This window comes from Aulostomus chinensis, chromosome 11 (genome assembly GCF_037954235.1).
Source record: "Aulostomus chinensis isolate RoL2024-O1b breed Wild chromosome 11, RoL_Achi_v1.0, whole genome shotgun sequence".
NCBI lineage: Eukaryota > Metazoa > Chordata > Actinopteri > Syngnathiformes > Aulostomidae > Aulostomus > Aulostomus chinensis.
In genome coordinates, this window is record NC_141330.1 from 9,723,770 (window position 1) to 9,745,596 (window position 21,827).

Sequence of the window (21,827 nt, forward strand, 5' to 3'; positions counted from 1 at the left end):
TCACTGCGTGTTCTGCTCGAGTGTTTTGGTTTTTTTTTTTTTTTATGGCTGGGTTAAATTTATCTGGACCAGGGCACTGAGCCTAAAGAGTGTTTGGTTTATAATGAGCGTAGTCTCGTATTTGTTTTGTAAATGGTACAGTTCACTGAAGCGTCGCTGTACGTCTGATTTGTCTGCCTAAACAGCAACTGGAGCAGATTTTCTCCTGCTTTCTTTTCCGAGTCACCTCACCTATGACTGAACTCAGCCTTTCACCTTGCTCTTCCCTTCAAACCTTCCCTCTCACCATCCCTTGTCCCCATCCATCCAACCCCCACCCCTGAGGTGAAACCTTACTCGAGGATAAATTTAGAAGCAGTGTGACCCAATGTTCACTGACACACTTCTCCACACCTCTCGCTCTCTCACGCTGTTTGTCTCTCTCTTGCAGCCCATCGCTCCCTGGAGGCCTGTTGTACTGAGAGATGGAGCATGTTAACCTTTACGCTAAAACAATGACAAGTTATTGACACTATTTTCTACGTTAACAATCGGGCGCTATTGATGTCCAGACTGCGAGTTTGATTATTTAATTACAGCCGTGTCTGTGAAAACACGTCAAGTGACTGCGATATCATATGAAGTGTAATGGCTTAATCGTCCGCATCCCAGTCATTCCAGTTTGCGAGAGATTTGGCAGGTGAACACGATCCCTTTTAGTAGCCTGTAACATTTGAGACATATGAGATCTATTTCACCGCTGTTGACATTCTCGCCGACTGAATCTCGTCTCCTAACACAACCCCAGGTTCTTCTTCTTTTTTTTTTTCTTTTTTTTTTTACAGCACGATCCATCAAATCATTTGTAACACAACAAACTGTTCCACAGCAAGCGCAAACATTCAGCATGTGTGTAACACAAATTTCTGTCAGCGTGACAGAGACCACACTCGGGGCTTCCTCTATGTGAAGGTTAAAGGTCAAGCACAGTTGTGTACCTTGTAAATAATTATTACAACTTGACAACCCAGTAAGCTCTAATGTGGTGATTTGCAGCTCAAATGATTTCTAGGTTAAAACTGGAAGCAATGCATACATACGTGTGTGTGTGTGTGTGTGTGTCTTATTCAGTCTGTCCGTCTTGTATTAAGATTGTATAATTATCTGTCTTCAATGAAATTTCAACATGTATTGCAAATAAGACGCTACAGCTGCATATTGTGCAAACTTGCAAATTTCTTCAAGTCAGGGTACAACAATAGATTATTCTCAAAAAAGTTAAATGAAATATATCATAACCAATTCCTCTATTGGCCATTTAATGTATAGAATGTCAAAAATATTCAGCACAATGTCATAAAGTCCAGAAAGAGAAGAAGAAGAAAAACTAATCAAATGTCTTGCTTTGTTCAATAAATGGCACAAAACTCAAAGATACTGAATTGAAATCATACGGGACTTGATTGAAATATATTTGTGTTTAATGTTCTTGAAATTATAGAACACTTTGAGGTGATGTCTGAAAAAAAAAATGAGCAAAAAGTATTCACAAGCTCTTATTTTTTATGCAGTTGATGCATCCAACATTCGATGTGACCTTGATCAGCTGTGATCAGCTGCCCACTGATCAGTGTCCTTTAAAGAACTGTAAACATCCCATGATGAAAAACAAACCATGATCATCACAGATGGCACACATTTTACCGCCTTGTTTACAAGACATTGACGGAGATATTGAAATGCTTTGTGAAATTCAGGTGGGAATCATGACACAAATAGACAAAAAACAGTCCTAAAAATGGTCTCAGGTCAGCACCGGAGCCATGAGGAATGAGAGTGTGAAGTTAACACCTCCCCTTCATTTGTTTCCCTGCATCCCAGTAGTCTGCGCCTCTCGTGCTTTAAATAAAAACAAATAAAAAACAAGCCAAATATAAATCCACCAGAATGTATTTCACCCTGCAAATCAGCGAGTGGATTCTTACGAGGAACACGACGCAACATCAGTAGTTTGCTGTGTAGATTCATCTGTCTGAGCTCTCACCCTGGAAATCCTGCGTCCTGCTCCTGATCTATAAATACCTGATATTAGGATAATCTATTAACAGCTCGACACATAAACAAATCCTTCTTATTTCCTCTCTCTCTCTCTGTCACACACAAACACACACACACACACACGGACGGACAGACGGCCTCACAGCACTCACACCTAAGATATGTGTGACTTCACAGGGACATTAAGCTGTAATTACTGCGGTTAACTGAGATTTCTGATTTAGATCTCTGGTTCCCGAGAGGCTCCAATCATCCAGACAAGAGGAAGATGAAGAGGAACAGGAGGGACCCCTCCTCTTCCTCACTCAGGCTGCTTCAACGGCACATACAGAAGCACCACAGCGACTCGTGTATCCGTCCCCCAATCAACTCAACTGAAAATGACCTTTAGAATCCTGATGACACAAACACAATGCTTCAAATCAACCGCTGGAGACAAATGTGCCGGGAGTCACCGGGAGGTGCTCCGAGGAGGAATGACAGTCATCCCGGTGAGCATTTTAACAGATGAAGAGGAGGATACGGTGACATGACTTCATCTCAACATGTACATCTAACCTGTCTGCTCAGGTTTCATTATTCTTGTATTTATATCCATGAAAACTGCCATGACTGTGCTTAATTAGCTGTAAAGTTAGAAGGTGGGGATATGATCTGAGCAATTAAAAAATGATATATACACAAAAAAATGGGTCAAATGCGAGATCAAGCAGGGAGTCTTGGTTTAGTGCAGGCATGACTTTGCATTCATCTCCCTCACTACCAGGGGCTGTTCCACCACATTTTTGTCTTGTTTTGAATGAATCATTAGGATCCTTTATAGTATCAAGCAAAATGTCCTGAATGTACCGTATCCTAATTTACAATTTTCAGATATACAATGTAAAACGTTATAATTAACCACTTGAAAAAAATAAGCAAACCCCACTCGCTAACACTCAAATGATATGATACGAATTCTTCCTAATTGTTTCGTGTTATTTTTTTAACGCAACTCTTATCTCAACCGTAGATATCAAATATATCATCTTACTGGAAATTACAGATTTCAGTTGTGTGCCCAAAGTTTTCATTCGGTCCCGTTAACGCTGGCACTCTTAATCTCAAAATTTGAGACGCTTGATCAAATGCATTATTTATGTCTCCTGAAGGCGACAGGAAGATCAAAAGTTAGTTCTCACACTCACATTTTAAATCCGGTATATACACTAATATAAGCATGACGGATTTTGGTCTCTGACTTCAAACCTGTTACCTTAACTATTTTTTTTTATATTTCAGATTTTCTAGTTTTTAGAGAACCAATCAAATGTTTTTATGCCACGTTATTTATGTATGCTAAACTCCTGTTACTTCCATAAAAGAGCTTCTATTGGGAACTTTAAAAAAATACGTCGAACTGCCTGGAAGTGGATATTACCTTATTTAATAGCTACTGCAAACTTGTATTGTTACATAAGTGCTGGCAAAGGACATTTTAAAAGGAGGTTTGATTTTGAGAAGTTACAAAATGCACTTGGCACCATTTTAGTGGAAATAACGTAGGTGGTGTTAATCTAGTGGACAGAATGTTCGTTTGTTTGAGGGTTGCACAAAAAACTTGACATCAAGTTGAAGAAAAGTTGCTGGTTAAAAGAGGAGATGAGGAGTATTGATGGAACAGAGGAGCATTAGAAAGCCTAGTAGAGCAGGAACGAGAGATTGCAGCAGATTAATAGGTGAAGGAAAGAAAAACATTAGATGTGAGTAACAAGGTTGGAGGTTGGGTAGACAATGGAGAAGCAGATGAGGGGTAGGACAGACGTTATATGAGACGGACAGGACAGTGGACAGGTAAAGGAAGATTTGGAAAGACATACCAAGGTCTGTTGGTATCTCAGAGCCTTCCTTTGCGACGCATCTGCAGCCATTGACACGCTGTCACTGATCCAAAAATAACCTTGCTGGACACCCCAGCATTTCCAATGACATGGGCAACACCATTCACACACACACACACTCTCTCTCTCTCTCTCTCATACACACTTTCAACTCAAATCAACACAAACATCATCACGGTTGTTGGCCCCCAACAGACGGCATACACAGAACTTGAGAAAAACACAGATGTTGTCCTTCCCAGACACCCTCTTCTTCTCCAGATGATCCAGAGGCTGTGGGCCATCCAGCTCCACCGCGAGACTGACGGACAGACAGATATCAGACAGGCGGACAAAGCAGAGCAAAGCCATCTGATGAGGCAGCGAAGGACGCAGCGCTTTCCTTTATTAGAACTGCAGACACCTAATAACACACACACACACACACACAACTTGTTGCTCTAAGCAGCACCCTCCCTGCCAGCCGGCCATTAGAGGTGTGTGTTGGATGGACTGTGCTTGTTTGGACCAAGGGGTGGTGGGGGGTTGGAAGGGCACCCCCCATAGGGCTGCCCCTGCAACGTGAGCAGGAAGGTGCAGACGACACCCTATGACAGCTCACACCTAATCAGCCAATGATGCAGGGCAATCCCCATAACACTCACATGCTACGACAGACCCCTCTCAGAGGAAGAAGAAAAAATTACCCCAAGTGTGTCCTTCCACAATAAAAGACCCCCCCCCCCCCCGCAGTAAAGTGGTCGTGCTGAGGTTCTCCAGAAGAGTCTGAGCAAATGTGCACTTCATCATTCCTTCGAAGCTGAAAAGCTCAGCGGTCCCAGCAGACCACCACAGCTCTGCACCCCCAGGAGACCACATCCCGCTCACACAGGTCAATCTAAACATTCTTGTCCGTGGGTGTTCTCTCTGCTTCCTTCTTTCAAGCTCATGACTTGGGCCGCCATCATGACAACCACAAAAGACACAGACACATGCAGATCCCTCTTAACCCCGTCCTGCTTTGCGGTCCACACGCCAGCGCATAACAGCCTAATCACACAGCTACACCGGAGGCCAGCGAGAAATGTATTACTCTCCCCGCCGGCGTGTGTGTGTGTCAAGGGAGAATGACTGTGGACAGCTGGCTGGGCCTCTATCTGATACACTAAGAACATTATCACCGAGCGGCAGGCAGCGGGACATGCATACGTCCCAGTCACAGCACGGAGAGGCCTGAGCACAGCGGAATAGCTGGGAGCTAGTTATACTATACCTGAGGGCGCAGGGGACGGGCTGTACGCTGGGAACAACACACAAAAACAGAGCAACAAGGGGGATCAAATAAAGTGGAGCATGCAACAGTTTACATTAGTGCAGACAGCAGCTTTAACTACACGTATGCATCAACAGGGAAATGCAGATATGAGGAAAACAAACAACAGGCAATTTATTTAAAAAACAAAAACAAAACCAAAACCTTGGCCTGTTTGTGGTACAGAGCATTTGGCAGTCATAACGATGACAGAAATAAAATCTCTCCCACCCTCCCCACAAAGCACCTCAGCAAAGCCTGGCAGCAAAACAGCCTTCAGAACTCCGCAGTAGTCAATCTTTGATAATATAACAATGGTTGGTTTTTTGTGGGTTTTTGTTTTTACAAATTCTTAGAAATAAAACCTGAATACTCGTAAGAGAGTACAGTTCACTGCAAGAGGTTAAATATCATTTCATCCATATATCCGGTTTTCATCTCCTCAACACTGTTGTAACTAAACACATGTTGCCTGTTTGGGCCTTTCTGGGAAACATCAATGCTCACACGGCTTAGAGAAATGGATTTCTGTGGGGGTGGGGGTGGGGGTGGGGTGGGGGCATGTGACAGTGAAAACACCATCGCGGTCATAAACATCAAATAAATACATCCTCTCAGGGCACAGACTGCCATGGAAACCTGCATATTTGTTTTCATACGATTAGGAAGACAAGATAATACATGATCTATAAAGTAGAATACCACACAGAACAGTAAGACAAACTCAATTTGAAGAGCCTACATGTGGGGGAACATGATTAGGTGTTACAGTTGAGCAAAAACGTCAAAGTTCATACTGTAGGTGTGTGACCCCAGAACTAGCACCGCATTCCCCTGCTGTCCCACCACCCAGACAGGGCTGCTACAGTAACACAACTGATGTGAGGTCAGGTCAAATCTGTAGAGTGTCAGAGAAATTTAGAGGTAAATCAGAGTCTTCCTGCTCAAAAACACCAAAAAGAAGAGAAAGAAACAGTTCAAGATTGTGTTTTGTAGTTGCCCTGAAGGTGTTTTCCTCATCATAAGATGTGACAGATATAAGAAAGTGAAATACTCTGATGAGAAAAGCTGATTGGCCATCACGGTACTGTGACTACAATAACAGCTCTCTGCGATCACGACATCACTGTGAGCTGCAGGAGAAATAAATAATAAGAGACAGGGAGCTGGTGAAGTGTATTTTGCATCTGCTGGTCATCATTCAATGCTGCCCCCTGCCTGTCACTACACTGGTCGCAAGTTACAATGAATGTGTACAAATAGAAGAAAATTGGCTTAAAAATCCTTATAAAAACAAGTTCATACAAAACAAAAGCCACAAAAATAGATCTGTGTATAAAATACATTTTCAAAGGAGAGACTTGAGAGATCTTAATGTCGCTAGGCAGTAAGAAAACAAGCAGCAATAAAATCTGATTCTATCTTAGACTAAAAGGGATTAACATCCAAACCCTTTAACTGGCATAGACACACACTGATACACAACAGGACATGGAATGCCAAGATGTCGCCCATCTCCAAATACATGTAGATTAACATACTCCTTGTTCTCTTCCAGGATTTCTGTGTGTTAGTTTGAGGAGTCACCATTACCCAGACTATATATGAAAGAATAAATCATCTCTGGGTGTGTGACGTTGTAACGGGGGAATGTGTGTGTGTGTTGTTGTGTGTCAGTACTGTGCATGGAATGAATAAATCTGTGCCCACACTGAAGAGTCTTCACCTCAAGGAATGATCTGTGTGTGTCCGTCTGAGTGTGTATGTGCGTATTTCCCCATCAATACTGGGGCTGGTACTTGGGGAAAAGGTAGAGGTCTTTGCACAATGAGCTGGTGAACTCTGACATCTCTTTGCAGCGATGGTGGGGGGTACCAGGGGCATGACCCTCCCTCTCTTTGATACGCCTGTTGACCTGGAGACAGGAGAAAGAGAGAGACAGTATTACAGCAACGTCCTGAATTGACCTCTATAAAAAACTGATATTTTACATAGCACATGCATGATAAAGTATAAAAAGCTTGCCTTTACCTGCACCAGGATGTCTGCAAGGTGTGTGTCTTTGGCTTGTTGGCGAAGTGTTGTGTTCAGATCCTGAATGAACCAGGAGCCTTTCTTAGTGTTCCGCATGGCTGCTGTGCCTTGAGGAGAAAAAGATCAAACAGCTTAATGCATCGAGATGAGACACAAGGACACGGAGCTCAGTGAATTTGAAGATGAAGTTATTTCAAAAGAAACCTTTGAGAGAGAACTGGTGAAATCTTGAAAGGCAGTACTGACAAATAGGTGTCTTGAACTCATGAAGCTGTTTTTTCAGAAGTGTTACGTCTTTGTGACTTGGTGAAGAGACCGCCACAAATATTTTAGCTTGAGGCTAATGGTCCCCCATTGCTATCAGCTATCAACAACAGCAAAACTGTCGACTGGCCAGTGCGTTCAGGGGTACTCACTTGCTCACCCTTGTTCATGGTAGCGCTGAACTGACAACGTAGTTTGTTTGTCTGCAGCTCAAATCAAAGCATTTGTGGATTACAGTTAGCAGCATGTGGCTGGATAAAGATGACGAGACAAGGGATTGTACATGAACATCTCTGGACAGTTTTGCTGTTGTTTGTAGTCGATGGCTACGGGGCGCCATTAGCTTCAAGCTAAATACACATAGCTGGATTTTCTGCATCCTGGAGTCACAGAGAAGTGATGCGGCAGTGACAAAAATTCTTCGTGAGTTGGAGACCCTTATTTTTGAGGACTTGAATGGCAAAATATAATTTTGGGGTGAAGTATCACTTTAAAAATGAGAGGAAGATTCATATCCATTGACCTGCTGATTAACATCACTATACTGCCTCAGAGCATCATGGAGGTCTTCATCATCAGTCTCTCTTCCATGTTTTCTGTTGCTCAGGAAACAGAATGCTTGCTGGTAAAGCACAACAAAGGTTCCTCCCTATATTTGGTCTGGTCTCTTGCTGATATGATTAACCACCGTGGTGTGACTTCAAGCTGCGGTTCTCCGACCATTTACTCTGATTCAACTTGCTGCAGTCCTAAATTCAGCAGCTAAAATGCACCAACCTCATTTAAATGAAGATCATCAAACACACTTTACCAACCAAAACAATTTCTACAGAGCACTTCAACTTGCTAAAGCCTGCCACATCGTTATGTCTGATAAGAGGGTGCCTTTTCAATGACGTTTATCAGTCTGTCAGCAGACTGCACACCAACTATGTGACAGTGTGTGTTTAACACAGTGAAAAATGGCATCCAAGTGCCCTCTAGTTCATGATAATTCTGTTGCAATTAGTTACAGGCTTCGTGTGCTTCTATTGCCTTTGACATTTCAGTGAATTAACACAGTTCAAATAAATAACACCAGGAAATAGCAAAAGAGAACTTACTAATTCTCTGACCTTTGAGAGAAGCAAAGCCGCAGATCATGTCAGAGCGCTGGGGTAGTTTAATCCTGGGTCTTCCCATGTCTACCCTCTGTCTGGACTCTGCATCCGCTGGTCCTTCTCTACCAGCATCCAGCTGTTCACAGCTGGGTGAGCAGGTCCTTACTGGCCCGTCTATCTGCTCCACCCCACAGTCCAGCATTTCTGGAAGATAACAACACTCTTTGAAATATCTGTTTCAAAAACATAGCATGCTGTTTGGTGATCAATATCAGGCCCATAGACCTACAGTGATTATCTGCAACCCTGTGATTCACCTGAAACAGAGGACTGAAGTCTGAAATTGTATCACATGACTGGAATTACTGATTTGTGGGTGCTTGTCTGCAAATAATGAAAAGAAACTGACTGCTTGACATAATCACCTTAGACCTTTTGAACATGACCTCACTTAATTTCAAGTTGCTCTCTATTTGTGTGAAATTGTCTCATAGCTAATGTATGAATTATTCAGTTATGATCAAAAACACATTTTATGAGATAACATGTACCTTGGCCTAAGAGCAGCATAATAGGAAAAGCTAAATTCATACCAATTTCAAGAAATTCCCCGCACAGGCATAAAAGGGTTAACTTTACATTTGGATTCTTGTTATCGGTGACATGGCTTAAATACATAAATTAAGCTCGTCTAAAATGCATTTCAAACAATTTCATGGCAAAACAGACAATTAAAATCAAAATTTTCAATGAAGCAGGATCTGCAATGGGTTTCTTCATAAGACATAAACTAATGAATCTGAAATAAAAAAAAAAACACGTTGAGCTATTTGCAGGGGCATTGGCCAACCACACCTACTGGCATTTCAGCAGCACACCTGCAGTGATGTGTTAGGTGGAGCAAGGGAGTGTGTCACAGTAATTAGGATCGCTCCTGAGGGGTCTGCTGATTTGTCCCGGGCATCATTAGCCTCGCAGTGATAGCCTTCATCACAGAGATGAACTAATTAGCTTGGAGGAAGGATTATTACATATTTATTACGGACTATTATTGTCATGTTCCTGTGTTCCATTTAGCTCAAATTTACAGCAGAATATAGGGCATCAGTCACTATATGACACCTTTCACAACCTCTATAAAAGTGTGACTGATGGGTGGCTGTGAAAAATGCCATCTGGTTACCTGTCTCAGGGACAGCACACAACATCTGGACATGTGGAGGGACAGCCTGACATCTGCATGTGTTCCCTAGTAATTTCAAGATGATGCACAGACTCAGGAGTCACACATCTTGAGCCATTCATTACACTCAGATGTTTGTATAGCCCTGAAAAACACACCTGAATTCAATCCATGGTCACTGACTCCATGTATGTGGACTGTGAGGGGCTGGCACAAACTTCTATAATACCACTTTTGGGTAAATATGCACAACAACACCGACAACAAGAAGTGCTCATCTGCTTGTTACATATAACAAAATGATTGACTACATGCATACAATATGAAAAGCAACAAGAAAGCATCCATCACTCATAGTATGCCTAGTCTGTGTGCCATAAATTTTGGGCAGCATGAGGACGTCTGTGTGGGCAAAATGTTCACCACACCAACCTTTAGAAACCCAGCATAATTGTTGTGTGCATAACCGTATCACATCCCATAAATTTAATTAAAGAGCTTTACCTCCTCTGCAGGCTTGAATGAAAAACATCTTTGGTTTGTTTTGCAGCAGTGGACAATGAGCATTGTCAAAGGCCTCAAACACCCACTCCAGCTGAAAATGACCAGACAACACAAGGTTAATGTCAGTGAAGGGGTTAAAGCTTTAACCACTGAATGACATGACACACACCAACACACACCTGCAGGAGCTGCCCATCTGTGCCATACACAGCTCCTTCAACTCCGTGGGAGAGCAAACACACCACACAGCTGTCCACTGTCCGATGATCTGGCCACCGGCAAAAATTCTCAATGCAAGCTCTCATACCCTGTAAAAACACCAAAGACTTAGGAAGAATAGTTCACATGGATAAGAGGACTAATCAGTCAATAGTTAAGCTTGTAGGCTCCTGTTTTGATGCTGAATTAGTGGGTCATTGAAAGAATAATGCTGAGGGGAGACAGCACACACGTGCACCAGTGCCATGAAGAGCCATCTCTTCAGTTCAGAAGAGAATATACTGCAAACATTTTTATTATTACTTTGTCTTTTGCAGCTTGATTTAAAAAAAAAAACATCAGGTGTGATGTAAAAAAAATCTCAGATTTCATTTGAAGCCACAGTTCCAAGCCTCTCAGAGTCAGTGATAGTGAATAACTCAAATTCAATGTGTGTTTTCTTTGTGATAACAAATGCTGTCCTCCAACAGCGAGCAGGGAAAATGGCTTAACAGACTTGCCAAACAAATATTCCCTCCAAACCTCACTGAATAGAACTGGCTCTGTTTGTCAACTAAATAGGAGGTGGATAGAGTGTATGGTTCACTTTTCTAATAGCATCAATACACACACACACACACACACACACACACACACACACACACACACACACACACACACACACACACAGTGTGTGTTCATTACCTGAGCAGTGAGGTCCCTGTGAACAGTTACCACGTAGTCTAGCTCCGTAAAAACCTTCCTGAGGACCTCGTCATCCACCTCACCTCCTTTCCTGGGGTCAAGGTCAGGTTCAGTACAAGGGTCAAATGTCACATTGCTGATCACCAAGGCAAAGCCGCGTGGGGAAGATTTCATTCTGTAAGACTGGAGCACAGAGAGAAGGCGTAACTAACATACCAACAAAAAACAAGATGTTGACATTAACAGGAAGATTGAAATTTTGCATTTAGTCCACAGGGAAGACTCCTTCTGTTAAAGCAAACACAACACAAGAGTATTTTACCTGCTGGCAGTGAGAGAGGTAGAAGTCATGAGTGCAAGGATGCACAGGAGTGTTGATGGGACTGTCAGCATCCAGACTAAACTCCATTGACTCTGAAGAACAAACAAAACACACACAATCTAGATGTTAAACTGTGCTTTTTACGAATCAAATTAATGATGTCACATTCTTAGATCACTGCGAGTGCTGCGAGCAGATGTGTGACAACAAACTTTATAGTACCAGTCTGAATGAGTCACACAGGTGTGGCATCTGCAGGTACAGACAGAAGCCCTCCTACGCTGCCCTTGATAAGCTTACAGAATAAACAGTTCACACGGGTTAACTATTTAGTGCTGCTGCTTAGACTACGCTTGTGTTAAAAGAATATTCAATTACCTGTCTCTCAAAACTGGACAATACCGAAACCATTCTTTCCCCAACCAACGCCCAGCGTCTCCAAGGAAACAGGAAATACTGAGAACAACAATGAACACAGAAAGTTTTCTGATCCTCTGTCTTCAGGCCACATACCACTCACCATGTGTCCTTGCTCTTTTGACTGCAATTTCTTCCTGGGTCGGATGTGGAAGAGAGGAGTCACCGCATCTCTGGAATTACAAGTTATTCAACAATAAAAGTCATATCCTTTGCGGTTCAATGAAAAAACAAAGTGGACTGACAATGAATGACTTTGTTCTTAAGAAATGACACATACAATCAAAACTTGACTTCTGAAGATTCCCCTGACTTCAGTCTGACTACCTCAGCTGCTCTGCTGGCTGATGGATGTGACATCTGTCCAGTTATCTCTTACTCTTTGCTCCATCCTCTTTGTCTCTTTGTTCCCATTTTCCTCCCTGACTGACTGACTGAGCCCGTGAATGATGACTGAGTTCTCTGAGGATTGGAGCTGACATGCTGAGGTGAACTCAGCTTATGCTTATCATTTTTTTGTTTGTTTTTTTACAAGGGTGTCTGCAGAAAACCATGTAAATGACAAACGTGGATTAAAATTTTCCTTAGGATCATCTAAGCTTTTTAAACCTTCTACATTACATAGACCTCATGACACAAACTTCTGCAAGCAACAGTTGCTGTTCAGTCTAAATCTTTGAGAGAATAGTAATCCAGGTTGAGCAGTTATGTGCATTATGCTCACCTCTCTCCTTTTCTCTGCTGTCTGCATGACCTGTCGCCCTGTCTGTCCCTCTGGCTCTTCCCCAGGCTGAATACTCTGGGAGCGACAAAAAAAACAAACAGTCTGGACTAAATCTGGCAAAAGTGTGTATCCTGATATTTTATTAAATGCCCTCTCACCTCTAGATGTGTGTCTTTGCCATCTTTTTCTGGTGGCTGTGTGAGAAGGTCACACAGGTGTTGCTGCTCAGTGTCTCTCAGAGCCGAGCAGAAGCTGCTAAAGGCCCTGGGCCCTCGCTTTGGCAAGAGCAGCAACAAACGCCAGCTCCGCTTTTGAGATGTTTGCTCAGTCTAGAATAAAGAGGAATTAATCAAAATGAGAGGTCGATTATGTGGAAATGCAGCAGCATCACATGTCCTCCTTCTCACTTCAATCTTCAGGAAATGTAACTGTTGATCAACATTTATTATTTCAAACTCTAAATTAGTCCAGTAAGTTTGAACCTAAACTGTTTGAGGAACACAAAGAAACTCAGCCCAGTAAGTTTGAACCTAAACTGTTTGAGGAGCACAAGGAAACTCAGCCAAGTAACACAGAAGCCCCACCCCTAAATAGTATTTTAGTGTAACTGCAGAGTGAAACGCTCACACTGGAAAAGGGAACTTGTGATGGATACACAAATCAGCCTTAAATCGTTGTGTAAGCTGTGTCAATCACAATGTTATAGTTTACAATGCAATCAACACAAATGAGTGTGAAATCTTACTTAGAAACAGACTGAGGATTGATTTTACAGTCTGATTCACCAGATTCTTCACTTGCCATTGAGGGAGAAGGAAAAAAACTCATTTTACGAAAGGTAATTTTACTTTTTTTTTTTTAGGAAAACTAATAAGAAACAATTAAAAATCAAAGTTGAGCATTTTTACATTCTTGAAAAAGTCAACCAAGTCTCAAGGGGCCTTTTCACATCTTTATCAGCCAGCTGCTGTTTGTTGAAGGAAAAACCAAAGCTATGAAAAGATATGCAACTGTGATTACTTAGACTAATATCTCAACATTGGAGGGAATGTTCTAAATCCTTCTCACATTCATTGAAAACCCAATTTACATGTGTATAGTGTGACTTGTACAGATCTGTATCACGCAAAGGTGTTTTCTTACATCTGCAGAACATAATGTGTAGGCAGGGCACCTGTACATTACTATGCTATTTAACTTAAAAATCGTATTTTGACACATAAGTAGCCCCTATCATATATCGCAACTTACTGCAGTTTGAAAATTATTTTCCCTCCCTTTGCTGTGCAGCCGAGGAAGACTAATATCAGGAGTTATTATGTCTTTAGTGGACACATGAAAGGTAAGGTCTCGCAGGTGGAAGTCTACTAACCATGTGTGCATTTTTCTTTCCTGAATCTGAAATCATTTTATGGCTCCACATTTTTATCATCTGTAACTTATGTCATACCTTGGCTGTAACTTCATGCTAAATTTATAAGCAGTAATTGAGCAGGTGCAGCAAACAGACAATGCACCTAATGTGATCTTAAATACTTGGCTTGTCAGCTAAATGAAGTCAGTAACATACCATTATGGACTCTGCCATGGCCTCAGTCAGGATGTTGTCTGCCTGAAGAGACTGAACGAGCAGCTCGTCCACCACCAGTTGTTTGCAGAGGGTTGCAGAGCATCTCCGCAGAGCCTGTCTGTCCCGGTTCAGCATGCCACACTCCAACATGTTTCTCCAACAGGCTGAGTACAGGGCCGGCACAAGGCACATGGGGTCACAAATCACATCACTTTCCTGATGTCTACCCCCGCAACAGTGTGAAAAACATCAGATAATGTGAGGTTGTTGTTTTTTTACTAGAGACCACCAACAGTCGGTATCGTACAGCTGCTCTCGTTTGCTAGACTCTTTCAGCCGGACAAGTCAACAGTGAGACAAAGCATTTACTATTTATTCATGTTGTTTAACATCCCTACACACAGCGTATAACGTTATATAACATGTATAACCTTACAGCTAACTGGAGACTCAAAAGAAAAAAATGCTAGCAGACCGCAGGTGTACGTTAAATGACCGCACATGGCGTGAAAAATCAAGTAAATGATATTGTCAATGATATAATGTTACATTACTGTGCAGAGAAACTGAGACTTACAATGACAGCACGCTGGAGGCGAACTTAATTTAGAAGGATATCTAGCTAGCTAGCTAACTTCGAAGTCTTTGCATCAAAATGAGCAAAATATCGTCCCTTCGAAACGTACCTGTGACCTTTCCGTAGTTTCTGCAAGAAAAAATTATCAAACCCTTCGGGCGAAACAAGGCAAAATTACGACGTGTTTTATACTATATTACGCACAACCACATCCCCTCCGTACGCTACAATCCCAACTTCCGCGGGTATGGAGACTAACATAAATTAGGGCGGGGCTATAGGACTCGCTCTTCTACATTTTGACCAATAAAAGCGTGAGAAATTGGAGTGGCGTATGAAGAAGCCAATCGTCTGGCTTCGTACGGGCAAGTTCCACCTACTATAAAACCACTACAAAATAAAGCATTCACGGGAATTTTGAATTTGAATCTCTTTTCTGTAAATAAGTAACCAATTGATAAGCGCTTTAACGACAGACTCAAAGAAACTCCAGCGGGCAATTTAATCAGAGAAGAACTGGCTATTATTGGATAGGAAAAAATGGGCGGAATGGGAAATAATATAATGATTTCCGTTCTACTTATATGTGATATTTCAGAGCAAAAGTTTTAATGTGTACTGACATCATTTGTAAAGTTGATGGGACATAGCTTCTGTTGGCATACTCCATTCAAAGCGTGCTCGGTAACAGCAACATCAGCAACCTGATATAATGCCTTTTAAAACACAAGTATGACTTTAACTGTGTTCCTGTGAGAGACATTGGGAATATCCCTTCAATGGTAAAAGCCTACTTGAATTTAATTTTTTCAGTGAATGTCTCAGAAATATAATTTATTTTCCTTCAGTTTGTGACCACAGTGACAAATGTATACACTGAAGTATTCAAAATTATCGCCACCTGACATCTGTAGTAAGTTTTTCTGTTGTTGTTTTTCTGCCTGTGATTTGTGTCAGAAACATTTGAGTTAGTTTTTAATATCACCAGAAGGAATAATGTCGAATTCACAACACGAGTCGCCTCCAACTGACACAATTTTGAGGTTCATTAGAGAGCAGCAGTTAAAAAGAGGAATCATTCTAAATATAACTGGGAAAAAAACAATGTCAGCTTGATCATGAGTAACATTTTATCAGAAGTGTTTGGTGCCAGCTAACGAACACAGCAAGTGTTGACCTAAAACACCACCATATTTTGAGATGTAACATAGGTTTTATTTCAGCTATATTTGACCAAAAGAATCTAATCTTCATTAACATTTTCATGTATGTCCAAAACTTTCCATTTCACAGTTTGATAAATAATACAAACACTGCGAAGTCATACTAGAAATAATAAGATGTGACAAAGTTAAAATGTGTGCCGTTGTTCTTTCTTTCTTTCTTTCTTTCTTTCTTTCTTTCTTTCTTTCTTTCTTTCTTTCTTTCTTTCTTTCTCTCTCTCTCTCTCTCTCTCTCTCTCTCTCTCTCTCGCTCTCTCCCCCCTCAGGCCGTCTTCACCCACCCCTGCTGTCTATCTCCTCACCCTCCCTGTGCGTGCTGTCAATAATTGATGATCCTTACTGACTCAAAGGGTAACAGGTCCGGGGGAAAATGTCTCTCCGGTTTCTTTATTTATTTACAACTCTATCTTTATGCTCAGTCAGCCACCAGGAGTGTTTATTGGAGCGTGAGGATCAATGATACGAAGCAGCTTGTGCGTGTCCGTTTCATAGGTTTAGAGGTATTTGCTTCACCCATGACCATGAGCGGGTTAATGCTGCCTGTCTGGCTGACAGCAGGACGGAGGGAGGAAAGGGAAGCTTAAATGAGTGAGAGAGGCAGGGGGCAGAGTGGAGGAGTGACAGAATTATAGAGTGAATTAATTCAACCTTAGCCAGCCCTGATTGACTCCATACTGGTATGTACAAGCATCAACAGTGACACCAAATCCATGGAGCGAGAAAAGAGGGATGACATGTCCTTTTCCAGAAAGAGAAGTTTCACTTTTGGGGCATATGGAGGGTGAGTAAAGATATTCTTTGTATCAGAATATGAATGAACTGTTTATTAAACGTGATATTTAGCTAGAAATCGCTTAAGTTGCCCTGTTCTCTGAGTTCTCACTTCCTTGTTTACAGTGTGGACAAATTCACATGTGGGAATGAGACAAGGTGAGGTTTTATGTTCCATTTTATTGCAGCATGTGTCAGATCGAGAGTGATATTCTGCCTTGTATGAACTGAATGAGGAGCGATGGTGTAAATCAACCTGTTGCTGCAGACCTGAGGAGGACAACATATTGGACATCTTGGACTCTCCTGTCAGCGAGAGCAAGTCGGTCCTCACTACCTGCAGCAGCCAGAGGGTGAGATCTTTATCAGCTTGGCGTTCACCTTCCAAACTTGTTTTTTAATGACACATATTTGATGTCCCTCTGTTGTGTCTCTGAGAAGTTAGCTTCCTTTTCTGACAGAAGCGTTTGTCATGTTCTTCTTTGTGGTTCTTCTTCCCGCTCTCTCCACCTGACATCTGACGTATCAGGACACAGAGCTGTTTGAAATCATTGAAAAGCTGCAGGTGAGTTACACTTCCATTGATCTGCAGTGTGTGTGATTCACCAGAGCTTTTTTTCCAATCTGTCATCCGTGCATCTATCAGGGCAGCAGGATCGATGAGCAGCGATGTGAATTCCCTCTACCTCTGAAGGTTAGTGACTCCATTAAATGATCTGATCCCAAGTGTGTTGATACCGTCCTTCCTGAGGACATCGTAATGTTTGTTTGCCAAACAGTAAAAGCTCATCCTCAACACATCTCATCATCTTTATCAGGGGTTGTAACAGGTCGGCTCAACCCTGAAGTAAACTGGACATGCGGAGCAAAAACTTCTAATAATCACAGACACCAAAGTCCCATCGAGTCAGCCCTGTAAAATACTAGAGGCTCTCTGGAATGAACTAGTAACACTGAGAGGGTTAACTAGTAATCTGCAAAAGCACAAGTTAGTTAATCATTGATTCAGCTCACTAGTTTTCTTGTCACCTGTAATGTTCTTGGTGAACGAGTAAAGCCAAATCCTGACTAGTTAAAGCCCTTTTTGACACTCATAGTTAACAAGTTAGGCTTAAAATATTTAAAAAATTAATAATGAAGGGCAATACATGTACATATATATTGACTACTATGTGTGACAAATGCAGTTAACCCGAATGACACTTCATCAGACAATTAAACTAAATTCAAAAGCTACAGCTGCATACAGATGTGTAGTGGGCCCAGGTTAACACTCCTTTGTGTCTATGATAGTCTCAGCTTTTAACTGTAAGTGGAGAACTGCCACTCATCCTCCCTTCAAAATTGGGGGGCTACTGGATAGACCCTCCACTGGAGAGACTTGAAGACGTGAGTCCCACCTCGTCCCCTTACAGTCTTGATCCAAACAGCTACGACATCCTGGAGAGAGATGGAGAGGCCAAAAACTATCATGAGTTCTTCCGTTATCGAGTTAGTATCTTAATTATGTTCTGTAGAACTATGATGACATTGCAACTAAATTATATCTGCATTCCTGAACTTTTCATTCTCCGTTTTGCCTCCTAGTATCATCATTCCTTCACGGCAGTGGATCCATCTCTGGGGCCACTGGTTCTCTCCGTGTGTATGGAGGAAGACGAGAATAAACTACGAGTGATACTCAGGTTAAAATCAATTGTTATCTTTCATTGAATATCTAAAGCCTCTTTTCACTCAGAGAAGCACACACAGAGCACCTTATTATCCAGTTGTCTTGGAAAATATTTCTCTTCTGTTTCTCATTTCACAGAATGAAGGAATGTTCCCTGCATGGTGTTTTCTCTGTGTCTCTTTTCCCTAACATTCCATCTGCCGTTGAATTAGCAAAGGTATATTAAACCGTTTGTTCTCCAAGTGGTGATGGATGTGCTTGAATTCAGTTCACATATAAAAATAGCAAATGTATACCATCTTGTGCTTAAACCACTGACAGATGACTAATGAGGGGAATTCTCCATCATTATTCTTTCTAGATGCTCTGTGACAGAGTGACAGTCTCAAAGTTTGAAGTGGTCTGCTACCTCAAGGTAATGCTTGTGAATTACCATTGAGTGGGGGAAGAAAATGTCTGCTTCAAGAGGACAGACCCCCTTCAATCCTCTTCTTCACTCTCGTTGAATCCCCAGGCTCCAGAACTAATAACTGCTTTCGATGAGCACAGAGTGTCTCCTAATTTTAAATTTGGAGTTTTGTATCAAAAGGAGAAACAGGTAAGAACTAACTTTCTTTTGTTTCCTGCATGTGTGTAAGCGGGCAGCATGATAACCCTCATCCATCTCTCTCTAGTTGACGGAGGAGGACATACTCAGCAACAACGAGGAAAGCGTCGAGTTTATAGACTTCTTGTCTATTTTGGGAGACACCATTCAACTACAAGGCTTCTCTGGGTGAACTATGATGATCATGTTTAGGTGCAAAAACTGAGAAATGTAGCGTGTAAAAATCATGTGAATCTCATCAACACTTTTTGTGTCTCAGGTTTAGAGGAGGTCTCGATGTATGTCACGGCCAGACAGGAAGTGAAGCCGTCTTCACTTCCTTTCACGGAAGAGAAATCATGTTCCATGTCGCAACTAAACTGCCTTTCACAGACGGTGATGTGCAGCAGGTCTGTGACGACATGGCTGCTCTTCTCTGATGATTGGCACGACTGCTTCTCTTTTTTTTTTTTTAACTGATTTTTTTACTTGTCATTCAACACAGCTACAAAGAAAAAGACACATTGGTAATGACATAGTAGCTCTGGTCTACCAAGAGGGCCAAACACCTTTTCTGTCTGATGCCATTAAGTCACACTTCTTGCACTCTTTCCTGGTGGTTCGGAGGATTCAGGAGGGGGATGTAGGGGATACGGGTGAAGCTTCGTACCAAGTGAGAGAAAGACATTCCTGGTTGTATCTATAATTTGATTTTTAAAAATCAGTGTTTTTCTGTTGTGGTAGCACTTTTTCTTCCTTTTCACAGGTGTCTGTCACAGCTCGGGAGGGTGTTCCACCTTTTGGTCCAGTTCTTCCTGATCCTCCGATATTCACAGATGTAATACCAACCCTTCCTTTGAGTCATCAGATCAAAATGATTCTTTTTCTGTATCTATTGTAGTCAAGGAGTTGTCCCCCACCTGATCTGATGCTTTCCCACAGAGGACATTTTGACATGTCACCGTAGGAAAAGCACATGAAAAAATATTAAAGAAGGCTTGTGTCTGATTGGTGGAGCAGGTAAAAATATAGGGAATCAGTCTTGCCTGAACTTTGTTCTTTAGTGTCAGACTACCCTATAAAAAAGATTGAATCACTCCATCTTCATGTTAATAAGATCATTTTTTCTTTCTACAGAAGAGTCATGACAGTCTTTTTTTCCCAGTTTAGTCTGTGTTCCTAAATGAGGGTTTCAGTTTCAGGGTTTGGTTTCTGCTTTCTTCCTGTCATGACCTCCACTGAATCCTGAATCATCTGATCATCTTTGACGTTATGTGCATTTCCTACCAAGTCAAAATGTCTTTGCCATGTGAAGGCTTGTCTCTTGTTCTCTCTTCTTGTAGCACTCCAACCTTCATCTCAAATATGTTTTTTTTTTTAACATTTTTCACTGCATTTGACTATCAGATAACTTAGTTTCCATTCTGTTCTGTCTCTGGAGCATTTCAGGACACAGGTAAATTGCTCATTAGTCACCGAGATGCTTCACAAGTTTCTTGTCTTGTTTTTAGCGAACGCTGCTAAGAGACTTCCTCCTCACCAAGCTAATCAATGCAGAGATTTCCTGCTATAAGGCCGAGCAGTTCAGCAAACTGGAGGTAGAGGGAGACTAGCAGCTGAAACTGGATTCATTTATACGTGAAAAGCCACTTAACAAGCTTTCATTTTGTCATCGACCATATGTGCTCCGGTGTCTGTCTTCTCTTATGAAGCTTCGCACTCGTTCATCTCTTCTGGAGAGCTTGCAGGCTGAACTCTCCACCCGTTCTCAGTGCATGATGGGGGATCCTTCACTGTCTGCTCTCACAACTTCTGAGAGTGTCCGTGGGCCGTCTGAAGGGAGTGGAGGGTTTATTGAAAACTTTAAGGTGACCATCTACATCTGACCATCTACATCCCTCAACTTTCAAATTCCTGAAGCTAATTTGTTAGCTTATTATTTTGCCTCAGCTGTGTTTCTTCTGATTGTGTTATTAGAGAGCCATCAGAGTGAGAAGCCATTCATTTGAGACTCTCGGTGTTCCCAAGAAGAGTGGTGGCATCTCATCACAGAAACCCAAGGTAAAAACTCACCAAAAGGTAGATGGATTTTGATTTAAAAATGAATAAAGGAAGCACTTGAGTTGATATTTTTCCTAAACCTCCTTCACAGACAGAGAAAGACGGAGAGAGGTGAGACTCATAGAATCAAGTAAAACAAGTTTTAACTCTCATATAAGCTGAGGTTATAACACACCGGACTGTTTTTCAGCGACAAATCTCCGGGGACGATGTCCACTCTCTCTGACAGTTTGGGATCAGCTGAACTCAAAGATCAAGCAAGTCCTCAAGAGGAGACATAGAAAGGGATGTCAATATACAATTTTTTTTATGTTAATATCCATGTAGACATTACTAGCCAATATGTTTGCTACCTTATTATCCTTGTTGATGACTTCTTTGTAAATAGAGTACAAAGGTAAATGGTATTTCTGCAGATATAATTATTTACTGTCATAGAAGAGATATTATTGATGAATGAAAATCTGAATTGTATTTCAGTAAAATGTACAACTCGTAAAACACCCACAGAAGCCAAGCGTCATGTCATTAAAAATGACAAGGTTTACTATTTTGTTTTGAAAATACTTTTACTGCAATGATGGATGTGTAGTGAGGGAAGCAGCTGAAATTAAATCAAATGTGTGAAAAGATACAATGGGTATTTATAGATTTTCTTTGTTGCAGAAAACCTTTTGAGAGCACATGAAAGAAAAAAAAACCCAGTAC

At 41.6% G+C, this 21,827-nt stretch overlaps 2 protein-coding genes across 5 annotated transcripts; one reads left to right on the top strand and one right to left on the bottom strand.

The window, feature by feature from the left end:
• Positions 1–4,724: 4,724 nt before the first annotated feature.
• On the bottom strand, positions 4,725–15,065 carry casp2 (caspase 2, apoptosis-related cysteine peptidase). Of its 4 annotated transcripts, none has more exons than XM_086217151.1 (12): positions 14,916–15,065; positions 14,230–14,393; positions 12,818–12,988; positions 12,660–12,734; positions 12,039–12,108; positions 11,519–11,610; positions 11,197–11,379; positions 10,473–10,601; positions 10,294–10,384; positions 8,610–8,810; positions 7,240–7,349; positions 4,725–7,123 (listed from the first exon to the last, which is right to left on the bottom strand). In XM_086217151.1, the coding sequence occupies exons 2-12, from the start codon at positions 14,377–14,379 to the stop codon at positions 6,989–6,991; spliced, it is 1,407 nt and encodes a 468-aa protein (XP_086073277.1). In that variant the 5' UTR covers positions 14,380–14,393; positions 14,916–15,065; the 3' UTR covers positions 4,725–6,988. The 4 variants fall into 4 exon arrangements, with proteins under 4 accessions (XP_086073277.1, XP_086073279.1, XP_086073278.1 ...); XM_086217152.1 differs by having other exon boundaries at positions 4,726–7,123; positions 8,622–8,810; XM_086217153.1 differs by lacking the exon at positions 12,660–12,734.
• Positions 15,066–16,172: 1,107 nt separating this feature from the next.
• Positions 16,173–21,818, top strand: rap1gapl (RAP1 GTPase activating protein-like). The gene is made up of 19 exons (XM_086218251.1): positions 16,173–16,810; positions 16,927–16,959; positions 17,069–17,153; positions 17,330–17,365; positions 17,447–17,494; positions 18,094–18,291; positions 18,388–18,485; positions 18,611–18,689; positions 18,834–18,887; positions 18,987–19,070; positions 19,147–19,247; positions 19,339–19,468; positions 19,564–19,731; positions 19,825–19,896; positions 20,570–20,656; positions 20,771–20,926; positions 21,036–21,119; positions 21,211–21,230; positions 21,310–21,818. Exons 1-19 carry the CDS (start codon positions 16,740–16,742, stop codon positions 21,398–21,400), a joined length of 1,695 nt encoding a protein of 564 aa, XP_086074377.1. The 5' UTR covers positions 16,173–16,739; the 3' UTR covers positions 21,401–21,818.
• Positions 21,819–21,827: the final 9 nt, after the last annotated feature.